The sequence below is a fragment of the Bombina bombina genome, chromosome 5, assembly GCF_027579735.1.
Source record: "Bombina bombina isolate aBomBom1 chromosome 5, aBomBom1.pri, whole genome shotgun sequence".
NCBI classification, from domain to species: Eukaryota; Metazoa; Chordata; class Amphibia; order Anura; family Bombinatoridae; genus Bombina; species Bombina bombina.
This window is the reverse complement of record NC_069503.1, coordinates 1146031449-1146052657: the sequence shown is the minus strand read 5'-3', so window position 1 is coordinate 1146052657 and position 21209 is coordinate 1146031449. Positions and strand designations below refer to the sequence as shown.

Genomic DNA, 21209 nt, shown 5'->3' with positions numbered 1-21209 from the left:
GCCCCTAAATTATGTACACATAAAAAACAACAAATATATTTCAATCTGCTGCTCATTTCTGCGCGACTTACCCCCTTCGATGCTCTAGGAGCCTATGGCCTAGATTTGGAGTTTGGCGTTAGCCGTGAAAACCAGCATTAGAGGCTCCTAACGCTGGTTTTAGGCTACCGCCGGTATTTGGAGTCACTCAAAATAGGGTCTAACGCTCACTTTTCAGCCGCGACTTTTCCATACCGCAGATCCCCTTACGTAATTTGCGTATCCTATCTTTTCAATGGGATCTTTCTAACTCCGGTATTTAGAGTCGTGTCTGGAGTGAGCGTTAGACATCTAACGACAAAACTCCAGCTGCAGGAAAAAAGTCAGTAGTTAAGAGCTTTCTGGGCTAACGCCGGTTTATAAAGCTCTTAAATACTGTGCTCTAAAGTACACTAACACCCATAAACTACCTATGTACCCCTAAACCGAGGTCCCCCCACATCGCCGCCACTCGATTAAATTTTTTTAACCCCTAATCTGCCGACCGCCACCTACGTTATACTTATGTACCCCTAATCTGCTGCCCCTAACACCGCCGACCCCTGTATTATATTTATTAACCCCTAATCTGCCCCCCACAACGTCGCCGCCAGCTACCTACAATAATTAACCCCTAATCTGCCGAACGCAAAGCGCTGCCACCTACATTATAGCTATGTACCCCTAATCTGCTGCCCCTAACACCGCCGACCCCTATATTATATTTTTTAACCCCTGATCTGCCCCCCTCAACGTCGCCTCCACCTGCCTACACTTATTAACCCCTAATCTGCTGAGCGGATCTGAGCGCTACTATAATAAAGTTATTAACCCCTAATCCGCCTCACTAACCCTATAATAAATAGTATTAACCCCTAATCTGCCCTCCCTAACATCGCTGACACCTAACTTCAATTATTAACCCCTAATCTGCCGACCGGAGCTCACCGCTATTCTAATAAATGTATTAACCCCTAAAGTTAAGTCTAACCCTAACACTAACACCCCCCTAACTTAAATATAATTTTATTCTAACGAAATAAATTAACTCTTATTAAATAAATTATTCCTATTTAAAGCTAAATACTTACCTGTAAAATAAATCCTAATATAGCTACAATATAAATTATAATTACATTGTAGCTATTTTAGGATTAATATTTATTTTACAGGCAACTTTGTAATTATTTTAACCAGGTACAATAGCTATTAAATAGTTAAGAACTATTTAATAGTTACCTAGTAAAAATAATTACAAAATTACCTGTAAAATAAATCCTAACCTAAGTTACAATTAAACCTAACACTATACTATCATTAAATTAATTAAATAAAATACCTACAATTACCTACAATTAAACCTAACACTACACTATCAATACATTAATTAAATACAATACCTACAAAAAAATACATTTAAATAAACTAACTAAAGTACAAAAAATAAAAAAGAACTAAGTTACAAAAAATAAAAAAATATTTACAAACATAAGAAAAATATTACAACAATATTACAACAATTTTAAACTAATTACACCTACTCTAAGCCCCCTAATAAAATAACAAAGACCCCCAAAATAAAAAAATGCCCTACCCTATTCTAAATTACTAAAGTTCAAAGCTCTTTTACCTTACCAGCCCTGAACAGGGCCCTTTGCGGGGCATGCCCCAAAGAATTCAGCTCTTTTTCCTGTAAAAAAAAACATACAATACCCCCCCCCAACATTACAACCCACCACCCACATACCCCTAATCTAACCCAAACCCCCCTTAAATAAACCTAACACTAAGCCCCTGAAGATCTTCCTACCTTGTCTTCACCCTGCCAGGTTCACCGATCGGTCCAGAAGAGCTCCTCCGATGTCCTGATCCAAGCCCAAGCGGGGGGCTGAAGAGGTCCATGATCCGGCTGAAGTCATCATCCAAGCGGGAGCTGAAGAGGTCTTCCATCCGATTGAAGTCTTCATCCAAGCGGGATCTTCTATGGTCATCCATCCGGAGCGGAGCGGCAGGATCCTGAAGACCTCCGACGCGGAACATCCATCCTGGCCGACGACTGAACGACGAATGACGGTTCCTTTAAATGACGTCATCCAAGATGGCGTCCCTCGAATTCCAATTGGCTGATAGGATTCTATCAGCCAATCGGAATTAAGGTAGGAATATTCTGATTGGCTGATGGAATCAGCCAATCAGAATCAAGTTCAAGAGTTAATTAATTTCGTTAGATTAAAATTATATATATAACTTAGGGGGGTGTTGGGTTAGACTTAGCTTTAAGGGTTAATACATTTATTAGAATAGCGGTGAGCTCCGGTCGGCAGATTAGGGGTTAATAATTGAAGTTAGGTGTCGGCGATGTTAGGGAGGGCAGATTAGGGGTTAATACTATTTATTATAGGGTTAGTGAGGCGGATTAGGGGTTAATAACTTTATTATAGTAGCGCTCAGGTCTGCTCGGCAGATTAGGGGTTAATTATTGTAGGTAGCTGGCTGCGACGTTGTGGGGGGCAGGTTTGGGGTTAATAAATATAATATAGGGGTCGGCGGTGTTAGGGGCAGCAGATTAGGGGTACATAGGGATAATGTAAGTAGCGGCGGTTTACGGAGCGGCAGATTAGGGGTTAAAAATAAAATGCAGGTGTCAGCGATAGCGGGGGTGGCAGATTAGGGGTTAATAAGTGTAAGGTTAGGGGTGTTTAGACTCGGGGTACATGTTAGAGTGTTAGGTGCAGACGTAGGAAGTGTTTCCCCATAGCAAACAATGGGGCTGCATTAAGAGCTGAACGCGGCTTTTTTGCAGGTGTTAGGTTTTTTTTCAGCTCAAACAGCCCCATTGTTTTCTATGGGGGAATCGTGCACGAGCACGTTTTTGAGGCTGGCCGCTTGCGTAAGCAACTCTGGTATTGAGAGTTGAAGCTGCGTTAAAAATGCTCTACGCTCCTTTTTTGGAGCCTAACGCAGCCTTTATGTGGACTCTCAATACCAGAGTTATTTTTATGGTGCGGCCAGAAAAAAGCCGGCGTTAGATTTTCGGGTCGTTACCGACAAAACTCCAAATCTAGCCGTATGGAAGCAGGCTTTATTGAGCACAAAGCTACCATGCAATGCAAGCACAAGCTCACGTTCGCTTTGTGCTTCACTTCAAATACCAGTGCACAATTGCGTGCGCTGGTATTACAAGTGGAGCGCAAATATCAAAAGCGATATTTTGTGCTCCACTTGTTATTTAGCCCTTAGTGTTTAATGTCCCTTTAAGCAACAGACAAACTTGGTCAAACATATCCTTATACTCTGAGCCTGACCAACACATTTCCTTAAAACAACATAGATCTCTTTAGGAATAAGATGATTTAAAGTATTAATGTGTGAAGTTGTCAGGCATATGATCTGCATGGGTATTCATACTTGGGATAAATGCTTACTTGACCCAAGGCTATATTAATGTAGACCACAAACATATTTCAGTGCTTTAGAGGATTAAAATACATTACAAATATTGCAGCATATATATCTCAGCGTATGCACTTAATGCTACATAGGCTAGTACGGTGATTAGTTTAGTTATTGTTGTCACAGATACACAGAGCATCATTGCCTTTATACAAACTCCTCAAACCTACCAGAACATAGTGAGATCCTGTGCTACATCAGACAAGTCCTGCACCCCGCAACACTTGTCTCTACAACCAGAAACCTTTCTACAAATAGACCAAAGGGAGTTTTACAAAATACACAGCCACTAATAATGCTGAAAAATATCTTGCTCCATCTTCTAGCAACAAGATGTACTGGCAACACGGATTTGTAATTTGCCCCTTATTATTTTTTATAGATCTTACAATGGTGCATATATATAGTGCAGTGTGTGTGTGAGATATATATATAGTGCAGTGTGTGTGTGTGTGAGATATATATATAGTGCAGTGTGTGTGTGTGAGATATATATATAGTGCAGTGTGTGTGTGTGTGAGATATATATATAGTGCAGTGTGTGTGTGTGTGTGAGATATATATATAGTGCAGTGTGTGTGTGTGTGATATATATACAGTGCAGTGTGTGTGTGAGATTTATCATTATGTTCCATGTATGCAGTTACTGATGTGTTCCTGTGATTTTACATGAATGTTAAAAAGTACCAGCAGCCTAAGCGGAAATATATTCCATGTGTATAGCACTATGAGACATTATATACTGTGTATTGTACCATGGGGTTTGCAAGGACAGAAGCTTGTTGCAGTGTCTGTGTATTGTACCATGGGGTTTGCAAGGACAGAAGCTTGTTGCAGTGTCTGTGTATTGTACCTAGTGTGAATAACATGAGGATCACTAGTGTGTATAGTATAGAATGAAATAATGATTCTTTATTGACATAATCTCTGTTATGTGACACTACTCTATGTTCAGGTTATATACTGTATGTGTTTTTCTGTTGTCATGTAGACACAATGGGGCCAGAACTTGATGCCCCTGTTTCCGTGCGAGCTTTCAGGCTCGCCAGAAACAGCAGGTATGGAGCAGCGCTCTAAAGACCGCTGCTCCATAACTTGCCCACCTGCTCTGAGGCTGCGGACATCATTCCGCCTGATCCTATACGATCAGGCTGATTGACACCCCCTGCTAGCGGTCGATTGGCCGTGAATCTGCAGGGGGCGGCATTGCACAAGTAGTTTACAAGAACTGCTTGTGCAATGGTAAATGCTGTCGACATTTATCGATATGCGGTGGACATGATACGCTACATCGTTTCATGTCCGCTCGCACTTTAATAAATCAGCCCCATAGTGACACTACTCTGTGTGGTACAGTGGTGGGTTATATATGAGTATACTTACGTCATGTAGACACAATGTGACACTAATCTGTGTAGTGCAGCGATGGGTTATATATTAGTATGGTTATGTAATGTAGACACCAGGTGACACTACTCTGATTGTGTACAGGTTATATATAAGTATACTTACGTCATGTAGACACAATGTGACACTACTCTGATTGTGTACAGGTTATATATGAGTATACTTACGTCATGTACACACAATGTGACACTAATCTGTGTAGTGCAGCGATGGGTTATATATTAGTATGGCTATGTAATGTAGACACCAGGTGACACTACTCTGATTGTGTACAGGTTATATATGAGTATACTTACATAATGTAGACACAATGTGACACTACTCTGATTGTGTACAGGTTATATATGAGTATACTTACATCATGTAGACGCAATGTGACACTACGCTGATTGTGTACAGGTTATATATGAGTATACTTGCGTCATGTACACACAATGTGACACTAATCTGTGTAGTGCAGCGATGGGTTATATATTAGTATGGTTATGTAATGTAGACACCAGGTGACACTACTCTGATTGTGTACAGGTTATATATGAGTATACTTGCATCATGTAGACACAATGTGACACTACTCTGATTGTGTACAGGTGATATATGAGTATACTTACGTCATGTAGACACAATGTGACACTACTCTGATTGTGTACAGGTGATATATGAGTATACTAATGTCATGTAGACACAATGTGACACTACTCTGATTGTGTACAGGTTATATATGAGTATACTTACGTCATGTAGACACAATGTGACACTACTCTGATTGTGTACAGGATATATATGAGTATACTTACATCATGTAGACACAATGTGACACTACGCTGATTGTGTACAGGTTATATATGAGTATACTTGCGTCATGTACACACAATATGACACTAATCTGTGTAGTACAGCGATGGGTTATATATCAGTATGGTTACGTAATGTAGACACCATGTGACACTACTCTGATTGTGTACAGGTTATATATGAGTATACTTACGTCATGTAGACACAATGTGACACTACTCTGATTGTGTACAGGTGATATATGAGTATACTTACGTCATGTAGACACAATGTGGCACTACTCTGATTGTAGGTTATATATGAGTATTTTTATGTCATGTACACACAATGTGACACTAATCTGTGTAGTACAGTGATGGGTTATATAAAAGTATGGTTACGTAATGTAGACACAATGTGACACTACTCTGATTGTGTACAGGTTATATATGAGTATACTTACATCATGTAGACACAATGTGACACTGATTGTGTACAGGTTATATATGAGTATACTTACGTCATGTAGACACAATGTGACACTACTCTGATTGTGTACAGGTTATATATGAGTATACTTACATCATGTAGACACAATGTGACACTACTCTGATTGTGTACAGCTTATATATGAGTATACTTACGTCATGTAGACACAATGTGACACTACTCTGATTGTGTACAGCTTATATATGAGTATACTTATGTCATGTAGACACAATGTGACACTACTCTGATTGTGTACAGGTTATATATGAGTATACTTACGTCATGTAGATACAATGTGACACTACTCTGATTGTGTACAGGTTATATATGAGTATACTTACATCATGTAGACACAATGTGACACTACTCTGATTGTGTACAGGTTATATATGAGTATACTTACATCATGTAGACACAATGTGACACTACTCTGATTGTGTACAGGTTATATATGAGTATACTTACATCATGTAGATACAATGTGACACTACTCTGATTGTGTACAGGTTATATATGAGTATACTTACGTCATGTACACACAATGTGACACTAATCTGATTGTGTACAGGTTATATATGAGTATACTTACATCATGTAGACACAATGTGACACTACTCTGATTGTGTACAGGTTATATATGAGTATACTTACGTCATGTAGACACAATGTGACACTACTCTGATTGTGTACAGGTTATATATGAGTATACTTACATCATGTAGACACAATGTGACACTACTCTGATTGTGTACAGGTTATATATGAGTATACTTACATCATGTAGACACAATGTCACACTACTCTGATTATGTACAGGTTATATATTAGTATACTTACATCATGTAGACACAATGTGACACTACTCTGATTGTGTACAGGTTATATATGAGTATACTTACGTCATGTAGACGCGATATGACACTACTCTAATTGTCTACAGGTTATATATGAGTATACTTACGTCATGCAGACACAATGTGACACTACTCTGATTGTGTACAGGTTATATATGAGTATACTTACGTCATGTAGACACAATGTCACACTACTCTGATTGTGTACAGGTTATATATGAGTATACTTACGTCATGTAGACACAATGTGACACTACTCTGATTGTGTACAGGTTATATATGAGTATACTTACGTCATGTAGACACACTGGCCCCTATTTATGAAAGTCTGGCGGACCTGATCCGACAGTGCGGATCAGGTCCGACAGACATCGCTGAATACGGCGAGCAATATGCTCGCCGTATTAAGCATTGCACCAGCAGCTCACAAGAGCTGCTGGTGCAACGCCGCCCCCTGCAGACTCGCGGCCAATCGGCCGCCAGCTGGGAGGTGTCAATCAACCTGATCGTACTCGATTGGGTTGATTTCCGGCGATGTCTGTCCGCCTGCTCAGAGCAGGCGGACAGGTTATGGAGCAGCGGTCTTTGTGACCGCTGCTTCATAACTGCTGTTTCTGGCGAGCCTGCATCAAGCTCCGTACAGAGCTTGATAAATATGCCCCAATGTGATACTACTCTGTAGTACAGTGAAGGGTTATATATATATATATGTATACTTACGGCATGTAGACACAATGTGACACTACTCCGGTTGTGTACAGGTTATATATGAATATACTTACGGCATGTAGACACAATGTGACACTACTCTGTAGTACAGTGAAGGGTTATATATATACTGTATGTATACTTACGGCATGTAGACACAATGTGACACTACTCCGGTTGTGTACAGGTTATATATGAATATACTTACGGCATGTAGACACAATGTGACACTACTCTGTAGTACAGTGAAGGGTTATATATATACTGTATGTATACTTACGGCATGTAGACACAATGTGACACTACTCCGGTTGTGTACAGGTTATATATGAATATACTTACGACATGTAGACACAATGTGACACTACTCTGTAGTACAGTGAAGGGTTATATATATATATATGAATATACTTACGGCATGTAGACACAATGTGACACTACTCTGTAGTACAGTGAAGGGTTATATATATATATATGTATACTTACGGCATGTAGACACAATGTGACACTACTCTGTAGTACAGTGAAGGGTTATATATATACTGTATGTATACTTACGGCATGTAGACACAATGTGACACTACTCTGTAGTACAGTGAAGGGTTATATATATACTGTATGTATACTTACGGCATGTAGACACAATGTGACATTACTCTGTAGTACAGTGAAGGGTTATATATATATATGTATACTTACGGCATGTAGACACAATGTGACACTACTCTGTAGTACAGTGAAGGGTTATATATATATATATATATATATGTATACTTACGGCATGTAGACACAATGTGACACTACTCTGTAGTACAGTGAAGGGTTATATATATATACTGTATGTATACTTACGGCATGTAGACACAATGTGACACTACTCTGTAATACAGTGAAGGGTTATATATATATGTATACTTACGGCATGTAGACACAATGTGACACTACTCTGTAGTACAGTGAAGGGTTATATATATACTGTATGTATACTTACGGCATGTAGACACAATGTGACACTACTCTGTAGTACAGTGAAGGGTTATATATATATACTGTATGTATACTTACGGCATGTAGACACAATGTGACACTACTCTGTAGTACAGTGAAGGGTTATATATATACTGTATGTATACTTACGGCATGTAGACACAATGTGACACTACTCTGTAGTACAGTGAAGGGTTATATATATATGTATACTTACGGCATGTAGACACAATGTGACACTACTCTGTAGTACAGTGAAGGGTTATATATATATACTGTATGTATACTTACGGCATGTAGACACAATGTGACACTACTCTGTAGTACAGTGAAGGGTTATATATATATATATATGTATACTTACGGCATGTAGACACAATGTGACACTACTCTGTAGTACAGTGAAGGGTTATATATATACTGTATGTATACTTACGGCATGTAGACACAATGTGACACTACTCTGTAGTACAGTGAAGGGTTATATATATACTGTATGTATACTTAACGGCATGTAATACACAATGTGACACTACTCTGTAGTACAGTGAAGGGTTATATATATATATATATATATATATATGTATACTTACGGCATGTAGACACAATGTGACACTACTCTGTAGTACAGTGAAGGGTTATATATATATATATGTATACTTACGGCATGTAGACACAATGTGACACTACTCTGTAGTACAGTGAAGGGTTATATATATATATACTGTATGTATACTTACGGCATGTAGACACAATGTGACACTACTCTGTAGTACAGTGAAGGGTTATATATATATATATATATGTATACTTACGTCATGTAGACACAATGTGACACTACTCTGTAGTACAGTGAAGGGTTATATATATATATGTATACTTACGGCATGTAGACACAATGTGACACTACTCTGTAGTACAGTGAAGGGTTATATATATACTGTATGTATACTTACGGCATGTAGACACAATGTGACACTACTCTGTAGTACAGTGAAGGGTTATATATATATATATATATATGTATACTTACGGCATGTAGACACAATGTGACACTACTCTGTAGTACAGTGAAGGGTTATATATATATACTGTATGTATACTTACGTCATGTAGACACAATGTGACACTACTCTGTAGTACAGTGAAGGGTTATATATATATACTGTATGTATACTTACGGCATGTAGACACAATGTGACACTACTCTGTAGTACAGTGAAGGGTTATATATATATATATATATGTATACTTACGGCATGTAGACACAATGTGACACTACTCTGTAGTACAGTGAAGGGTTATATATATATATATATATATATATGTATACTTACGGCATGTAGACACAATGTGACACTACTCTGTAGTACAGTGAAGGGTTATATATATATATATGTATACTTACGGCATGTAGACACAATGTGACACTACTCTGTAGTACAGTGAAGGGTTTTATATATATATATATGTATACTTACGGCATGTAGACACAATGTGACACTACTCTGTAGTACAGTGAAGGGTTATATATATATACTGTATGTATACTTACGGCATGTAGACACAATGTGACACTACTCTGTAGTACAGTGAAGGGTTATATATATACTGTATGTATACTTACGGCATGTAGACACAATGTGACACTACTCTGTAGTACAGTGAAGGGTTATATATATATGTATACTTACGGCATGTAGACACAATGTGACACTACTCTGTAGTACAGTGAAGGGTTATATATATACTGTATGTATACTTACGGCATGTAGACACAATGTGACACTACTCTGTAGTACAGTGAAGGGTTATATATATATATATATATATATGTATACTTACGTCATGTAGACACAATGTGACACTACTCTGTAGTACAGTGAAGGGTTATATATATATGTATGTATACTTACGGCATGTAGACACAATGTGACACTACTCTGTAGTACAGTGAAGGGTTATATATATATATATGTATACTTACGGCATGTAGACACAATGTGACACTACTCTGTAGTACAGTGAAGGGTTATATATATATACTGTATGTATACTTACGGCATGTAGACACAATGTGACACTACTCTGTAGTACAGTGAAGGGTTATATATATATATATATATGTATACTTACGGCATGTAGACACAATGTGACACTACTCTGTAGTACAGTGAAGGGTTATATATATATATATATATATATATGTATACTTACGGCATGTAGACACAATGTGACACTACTCTGTAGTACAGTGAAGGGTTATATATATATATATATGTATACTTACGGCATGTAGACACAATGTGACACTACTCTGTAGTACAGTGAAGGGTTATATATATATATATATGTATACTTACGGCATGTAGACACAATGTGACACTACTCTGTAGTACAGTGAAGGGTTTTATATATATATATACTTACGGCATGTAGACACAATGTGACACTACTCTGTAGTACAGTGAAGGGTTTTATATATATGTATACTTACGGCATGTAGACACAATGTGACACTACTCTGTAGTACAGTGAAGGGTTATATATATATATATACTTACGGCATGTAGACACAATGTGACACTACTCTGTAGTACAGTGAAGGGTTATATATATACTGTATGTATACTTACGGCATGTAGACACAATGTGACACTACTCTGTAGTACAGTGAAGGGTTATATATATATATGTATACTTACGGCATGTAGACACAATGTGACACTACTCTGTAGTACAGTGAAGGGTTATATATATATATATATATATATATATGTATACTTACGGCATGTAGACACAATGTGACACTACTCTGTAGTACAGTGAAGGGTTATATATATACTGTATGTATACTTACGGCATGTAGACACAATGTGACACTACTCTGTAGTACAGTGAAGGGTTATATATATATATATATATGTATACTTACGGCATGTAGACACAATGTGACACTACTCTGTAGTACAGTGAAGGGTTATATATATATATGTATACTTACGGCATGTAGACACAATGTGACACTACTCTGTAGTACAGTGAAGGGTTATATATATATACTGTATGTATACTTACGGCATGTAGACACAATGTGACACTACTCTGTAGTACAGTGAAGGGTTATATATATATATATATATGTATACTTACGTCATGTAGACACAATGTGACACTACTCTGTAGTACAGTGAAGGGTTATATATATATATATATATATGTATACTTACGGCATGTAGACACAATGTGACACTACTCTGTAGTACAGTGAAGGGTTATATATATATATATATATATATGTATACTTACGTCATGTAGACACAATGTGACACTACTCTGTAGTACAGTGAAGGGTTATATATATGTATATACTTACGGCATGTAGACACAATGTGACACTACTCTGTAGTACAGTGAAGGGTTATATATATATGTATACTTACGGCATGTAGACACAATATGACACTACTCTGTAGTACAGTGAAGGGTTATATATATACTGTATGTATACTTACGGCATGTAGACACAATGTGACACTACTCTGTAGTACAGTGAAGGGTTATATATATATACTGTATGTATACTTACGGCATGTAGACACAATGTGACACTACTCTGTAGTACAGTGAAGGGTTATATATATATATATATATGTATACTTACGGCATGTAGACACAATGTGACACTACTCTGTAGTACAGTGAAGGGTTATATATATATATATATATATGTATACTTACGGCATGTAGACACAATGTGACACTACTCTGTAGTACAGTGAAGGGTTATATATATATATGTATACTTACGGCATGTAGACACAATGTGACACTACTCTGTAGTACAGTGAAGGGTTTTATATATATATATATATATATATATATATATATATATACTTACGGCATGTAGACACAATGTGACACTACTCTGTAGTACAGTGAAGGGTTATATATATATGTATACTTACGGCATGTAGACACAATGTGACACTACTCTGTAGTACAGTGAAGGGTTATATATATACTGTATGTATACTTACGGCATGTAGACACAATGTGACACTACTCTGTAGTACAGTGAAGGGTTATATATATATATATATATATATATATATGTATACTTACGGCATTTAGACACAATGTGACACTACTCTGTAGTACAGTGAAGGGTTATATATATACTGTATGTATACTTACGGCATGTAGACACAATGTGACACTACTCTGTAGTACAGTGAAGGGTTATATATATATATATATATATATATATGTATACTTACGGCATGTAGACACAATGTGACACTACTCTGTAGTACAGTGAAGGGTTATATATGTATACTTACGGCATGTAGACACAATGTGACACTACTCTGTAGTACAGTGAAGGGTTATATATATATATGTATACTTACGGCATGTAGACACAATGTGACACTACTCTGTAGTACAGTGAAGGGTTATATATATATACTGTATGTATACTTACGGCATGTAGACACAATGTGACACTACTCTGTAGTACAGTGAAGGGTTATATATATATATATGTATACTTACGTCATGTAGACACAATGTGACACTACTCTGTAGTACAGTGAAGGGTTATATATATATATATGTATACTTACGGCATGTAGACACAATGTGACACTACTCTGTAGTACAGTGAAGGGTTATATATATATGTATACTTACGGCATGTAGACACAATGTGACACTACTCTGTAGTACAGTGAAGGGTTTATATATATATGTATACTTACGGCATGTAGACACAATGTGACACTACTCTGTAGTACAGTGAAGGGTTATATATATACTGTATGTATACTTACGGCATGTAGACACAATGTGACACTACTCTGTAGTACAGTGAAGGGTTATATATATATATGTATACTTACGGCATGTAGACACAATGTGACACTACTCTGTAGTACAGTGAAGGGTTATATATATATATACTGTATGTATACTTACGGCATGTAGACACAATGTGACACTACTCTGTAGTACAGTGAAGGGTTATATATATATGTATACTTACGGCATGTAGACACAATGTGACACTACTCTGTAGTACAGTGAAGGGTTATATATATACTGTATGTATACTTACGGCATGTAGACACAATGTGACACTACTCTGTAGTACAGTGAAGGGTTATATATATATATATGTATACTTACGGCATGTAGACACAATGTGACACTACTCTGTAGTACAGTGAAGGGTTATATATATACTGTATGCATACTTACGGAATGTAGACACAATGTGACACTACTCTGTAGTACAGTGAAGGGTTATATATATATATATATATATATGTATACTTACGGCATGTAGACACAATGTGACACTACTCTGTAGTACAGTGAAGGGTTATATATATATATATATGTATACTTACGGCATGTAGACACAATGTGACACTACTCTGTAGTACAGTGAAGGGTTATATATATATATACTGTATGTATACTTACGTCATGTAGACACAATGTGACACTACTCTGTAGTACAGTGAAGGGTTATATATATATATATACTTACGGCATGTAGACACAATGTGACACTACTCTGTAGTACAGTGAAGGGTTATATATATATGTATACTTACGGCATGTAGACACAATGTGACACTACTCTGTAGTACAGTGAAGGGTTATATATATATGTATACTTATGGCATGTAGACACAATGTGACACTACTCTGTAGTACAGTGAAGGGTTATATATATATGTATACTTACGGCATGTAGACACAATGTGACACTACTCTGTAGTACAGTGAAGGGTTATATATATATATATGTATACTTACGGCATGTAGACACAATGTGATACTACTCTGTAGTACAGTGAAGGGTTATATATATATATATACTTACGGCATGTAGACACAATGTGACACTACTCTGTAGTACAGTGAAGGGTTATATATATATACTGTATGTATACTTACGTCATGTAGACACAATGTGACACTACTCTGTAGTACAGTGAAGGGTTATATATATATATATGTATACTTACGGCATGTAGACACAATGTGACACTACTCTGTAGTACAGTGAAGGGTTATATATATATATGTATACTTACGTCATGTAGACACAATGTGACACTACTCTGTAGTACAGTGAAGGGTTATATATATACTGTATGTATACTTACGGCATGTAGACACAATGTGACACTACTCTGTAGTACAGTGAAGGGTTATATATATATGTATACTTACGGCATGTAGACACAATGTGACACTACTCTGTAGTACAGTGAAGGGTTATATATATATATATATATGTATACTTACGGCATGTAGACACAATGTGACACTACTCTGTAGTACAGTGAAGGGTTATATATATATATGTATACTTACGGCATGTAGACACAATGTGACACTACTCTGTAGTACAGTGAAGGGTTATATATATACTGTATGTATACTTACGGCATGTAGACACAATGTGACACTACTCTGTAGTACAGTGAAGGGTTATATATATACTGTATGTATACTTACGGCATGTAGACACAATGTGACACTACTCTGTAGTACAGTGAAGGGTTATATATATATGTATACTTACGGCATGTAGACACAATATGACACTACTCTGTAGTACAGTGAAGGGTTATATATATATATATGTATACTTACGGCATGAAGACACAATGTGACACTACTCTGTAGTACAGTGAAGGGTTATATATATACTGTATGTATACTTACGGCATGTAGACACAATGTAACACTACTCTGTAGTACAGTGAAGGGTTATATATATATGTATACTTACGGCATGTAGACACAATGTGACACTACTTTGTAGTACAGTGAAGGGTTATATATATACTGTATGTATACTTACGGCATGTAGACACAATGTGACACTACTCTGTAGTACAGTGAAGGGTTATATATATACTGTATGTATACTTACGGCATGTAGACACAATGTGACACTACTTTGTAGTACAGTGAAGGGTTATATATATATGTATACTTACGGCATGTAGACACAATGTGACACTACTCTGTAGTACAGTGAAGGGTTATATATATATATATATGTATACTTACGGCATGTAGACACAATGTGACACTACTCTGTAGTACAGTGAAGGGTTATATATATACTGTATGTATACTTACGGCATGTAGACACAATGTGACACTACTCTGTAGTACAGTGAAGGGTTATATATATATGTATACTTACGGCATGTAGACACAATGTGACACTACTCTGTAGTACAGTGAAGGGTTATATATATACTGTATGTATACTTACGGCATGTAGACACAATGTGACACTACTCTGTAGTACAGTGAAGGGTTATATATATATATATGTATACTTACGGCATGTAGACACAATGTGACACTACTCTGTAGTACAGTGAAGGGTTATATATATACTGTATGTATACTTACGGCATGTAGACACAATGTGACACTACTCTGTAGTACAGTGAAGGGTTATATATATATGTATACTTACGGCATGTAGACACAATGTGACACTACTCTGTAGTACAGTGAAGGGTTTTATATATATATATATGTATACTTACGGCATGTAGACACAATGTGACACTACTCTGTAGTACAGTGAAGGGTAATATATATATATGTATACTTACGACATGTAGACACAATGTGACACTACTCTGTAGTACAGTGAAGGGTAATATATATATATGTATACTTACGACATGTAGACACAATGTGACACTACTCTGTAGTACAGTGAAGGGTAATATATATATATGTATACTTACGGCATGTAGACACAATGTGACACTACTCTGTAGTACAGTGAAGGGTTATATATATACTGTATGTATACTTACGGCATGTAGACACAATGTGACACTACTCTGTAGTACAGTGAAGGGTTATATATATATGTATACTTACGGCATGTAGACACAATGTGACACTACTCTGTAGTACAGTGAAGGGTTATATATATACTGTATGTATACTTACGGCATGTAGACACAATGTGACACTACTCTGTAGTACAGTGAAGGGTTATATATATATGTATACTTACGGCATGTAGACACAATGTGACACTACTCTGTAGTACAGTGAAGGGTTTTATATATATATATATGTATACTTACGGCATGTAGACACAATGTGACACTACTCTGTAGTACAGTGAAGGGTAATATATATATATGTATACTTACGACATGTAGACACAATGTGACACTACTCTGTAGTACAGTGAAGGGTAATATATATATATGTATACTTACGACATGTAGACACAATGTGACACTACTCTGTAGTACAGTGAAGGGTAATATATATATATGTATACTTACGACATGTAGACACAATGTGACACTACTCTGTAGTACAGTGAAGGGTTATATATATACTGTATGTATACTTACGGCATGTAGACACAATGTGACACTACTCTGTAGTACAGTGAAGGGTTATATATATATATATATATGTATACTTACGGCATGTAGACACAATGTGACACTACTCTGTAGTACAGTGAAGGGTTATATATATATATGTATACTTACGGCATGTAGAATGGGCCTCTGGGCATTTCTGGGCTCACATTAAATATCCCCTTTTCGCCATACACAGAAGTGAAGTACACCCCACAAACTGATGTTATTTTGTTTCCAGGGAATTTGAGTAGAGCATTTTCCTCTTTGTGGCTGCTGGACCAGTTCCAGGCCTGGGCACCAATCAGAAGCCCTCCTCCTTCACGCACAAAGGAAATGATGCTCTGGGCTTCATGGTCATCATAGCCACTGATACACAGCACTCCAAGTCCTGGTTTTAGGCCAGAGGTCCTCTCAACAGCGCAGCCTGCAGCAGAAAGTGTCTGAGCCAGGAGGTCTAGGTTACTCTGCACCCCGATGACTGATCCTGGGGACGGCTTCAGCCATGTCACAGCATTCTGCAGGAAAGTGGTTAGCTGCTGTCTGTCCAGATATGATTCATGAGCGGTAACGACCACACGACCCTTCCCATAGCGAGAGGCAGCTATAAGCACATCCTTTGCAGGGGTCACTATCACTGGGAATGCGGAATCTCCATCTAGAAGCAGCTTGCAGGGAATTTTGTCCCCAGACAAATCCAGAGAGCTCACACCTCGAACAAGTGAGCGGTAATCTTCATTAACCACCATAGCTCAATCTGTTGGGCACAAAACACAAGGTCAAGAAGGTCACATATTTCAGCTCTTAATTGATAATGCACTGGTGATTCGGAGCTGAACATGGCCGGTGTTTGGCTGCACATACAGTATATGTTGTCTCTGATTGGCTAAGTGGTAGTGTTTAGCTCCAGACCAGCAGTGCGTTGCCAGTTTGGGGCTAACCATATCTATGAGGATATGGTGCACCTGTTCCAAATAATTCTTAATGTAGTTAAATCAGTACATTAAAGACTGACACCAAGTTGCTACACTATAAACAAATACTAATTTTATTAGCTATTGATTACGCAAGATAGGGGCCCATTCTTAAAATGTTGCTGGGTCAGATGTGGTTTTCTATGCCGACACTCACAGGGGCTGACCCCAGGGAATTCTATAAAAAAAGGGGCTGTCCATGTGAGTTGCAAGATGTCTCTCCTGTAGAAAGTAATGGAGCTCGCTGAAAAGGGACACTTCACTGGGGAGAACAAAGCTAGCAGGGGGTGCACTTTATAAATTAAATCTTGGAGCCAATAAAAATCAGATTACTTTTTATTTAGTGTATATTATTTTACAATTAGCTCTATTTTAATATACAAGTGTAATTCTATTAGGGTAAAAGATATTTTGTGTATTTTTTACACATTTTCGACACATTTTAGTTTGTAAGAAAAAGCAGTGAGAACTGCAGTGGGGAAATGTTTATAGCCAATGACAGACCTGGAGGAAAGATTTCTGCTACACCCATGGAACACCCCCCTTCAGCCACCAGCAGAGGTGAGCAAACTATTTTACAAAATAATACGCTTTGATTTTGGTAATAATAATACAAATTCCACAGTGTTTTTTGGATGTGCAGTATAGTTGTATTAGTGTGTCTCCTGTGCACCCTAAATTCTTTCTTTCCTGCACAATTTCAATAGAAATATTACATTTTTATAAAATATGATTTTTGTAGAACATTTTAGGCCAAACCCAAACACCCTTGCGCCACTCACTGCACAGGACATTTGTTTACACACTATGTATACTAGCAGACAAACACAAACTCACATATAGATATTCACACTCTCACACATACACACCGAGACATTAATGCTCACACACACACACAAATACATTCACTCTTTCACTCACAGAAAGATATTGACAAAGACACAAACATTAATACTCACACACACACAAACTCACTATTTCACATACAGACTTACACACCCAGTCACACTCCCACACAAAGACACACCCACACAAGAGAGAACTAACTGTAGGCATGTGCAGTATGTTGTAAATCTACAATGTTGTCTTTTTGGCTGCGACTGTTTCACATCTAACCTGGAAATGCACTCAGCTTTAAAACCTGACACAAAAATGGAAACACAAACTGTCCAGGTCATTCCCAGACAAGGGACAACCCTATTTTTAATATGATTAAACAGTACCATTTTTTACTGCCTATTTTTATTTTAGTATCACATTTATTTGTGTTATATGTTGTTTATTTATATATTTGTTTTTTTCCGTCATATACTTACAAGCAGGGAACGCCTCTTTGTGAGACCCACTGATCTCAAGGGGAAAACTGCCTTTATAGAATTAGGACAGTGGCTTTATAGTACTGACAACATTTCTTATAGAATCTCACAAGCACAAAGAGCTTAACAGAACCAGGCCCTTTGTATCAAACTTCAATATAATCTTTGCAATGATATAATGCAAATATATCTTATTAAGTGGGGCACGTGTTACATTCTGCTCATTCTGTCTGCTTACTAATTGCATTAGCTATCAAACGTTATTTTGCAAGGTTTTGCACAGTATTAAACTTTCATGCCCAAAGCAAATATCTGGCACTTCATTGATTGGATCTAGTTATACATGACACAAGTGTGTTATTAGTGTCTTGGTTTTAAGAAGATATTTTGTTTTTTTATCATTACAAATGCTCAGATTACAAGTGATGCACTAATTGTATTTATCGCTCTTGCTCAAGGTAAAAAGATAGCGAGGTTGGATTAGCACTGGTATTACAAGTTGAAAGTAAAAATCGCCAATCTGGTGAAACATACATTGAATGTAACAGACTGATGTCACTAGGAGGGTGGGACTTACCATACCAGACTGCAATTACCTGCTGTAATGAATGTAGCAGATGCTAATGGTAAAAAGACCAGTGATTGTGCATCAGTCTTTGGTTTGAGTGTGCCTGTGTAAGCCTTTAGGGAAAGGTCCTTAAATACATACGGCCAGATTACGAGTTTTGCGTTAGAGGCTGTGCGGTGCTAACGAGCAGTTTTTTCTCACCGCTCACTTACCTGCAGCGCTGGTATTACGGGTTTTTACAAACCCGGCGTTAAAAGGCAAGAAGTGAGCGTTGAGCAAAATTTTGCTCCTTAACGCACTCCAATACCAGCGCTGCTTAAATCAGCGGTGAGCTGGTCGTACGTGCTCGTACACGATTTTCCCATAGAAATCAATAGGGAGAGCCGGCTGAGAAAAAGTCTAACACCTGCAAAAAAGCAGCGTAAATCTCAGTAACACAGCCCCATTGATTCCTAGGGAGAAATAAAGTTTCTGTCTAAACCTAACACCCTAACATGAATCCCGAGTCTAAACACCCCTAATCTTACACTTATTAACCTTAATCTGCTGCCCCCGACATCACTGATACCTGCATTATATTTAATAACCCCTAATCTGGCGCTCCGGACACCGCCGTCACCTACATTATACTTATGAACCCCTAATCTGCTGCCCCCAACATCGCTGACACCTACATTATATTTATTAACCCCTAATCTGCCGTCCCCAATGTAGCCACAACCTACCTACACTTATTAACCCCTAATCTGCTGCCCCCAACGTCGCCACCACTATAATAAACATATTAACCCCTAAACCGCCGCACTCCCGCCTTGCAAACATTAGTTAAATATTATTAACCCCTAATCTGCCGTCCCTAACATCGCCGCAACCTACCTACATTTATTAACCCCTAATCTGCCGCCCCCACCGTCGCCGCCACTATACTAAATGTATTAACCCCTAAATCTAAGCCTAACCCTAACACCCCCTAACTTAAATATAATTACAATAAATCTAACTAAAAATTCCTATCATTAACTAAATAATTCCTATTTAAAACTAAATACTTACCTATAAAATAAACCCTAAGCTAGTTACAATATAACTAATAGTTACATTGTAGCTAGCTTAGGGTTTATTTTATAGGTAAGTATTTAGTTTTAAATAGGAATTATTTAGGTAATAATATTTATTTAGATTTATTATAATTATATTTAAGTTAGGGGGTGTTAGGGTTA

The 21209-nt window shown here is 37.3% G+C and overlaps 1 protein-coding gene across 1 annotated transcript in view; it reads right to left on the bottom strand.

The window, feature by feature from the left end:
- Positions 1-21209, bottom strand: part of LOC128661206 (TRPM8 channel-associated factor homolog) — a 155829-nt gene that overhangs the window by 106485 nt on the left and 28135 nt on the right. Inside the window, exon 2 of the mRNA XM_053715462.1 lies at positions 17264-17888. Coding sequence (XP_053571437.1) covers positions 17264-17880 — 617 coding nt within the window. The 5' untranslated portion in view covers positions 17881-17888. The remainder of the gene's footprint in view (positions 1-17263; positions 17889-21209) is intronic.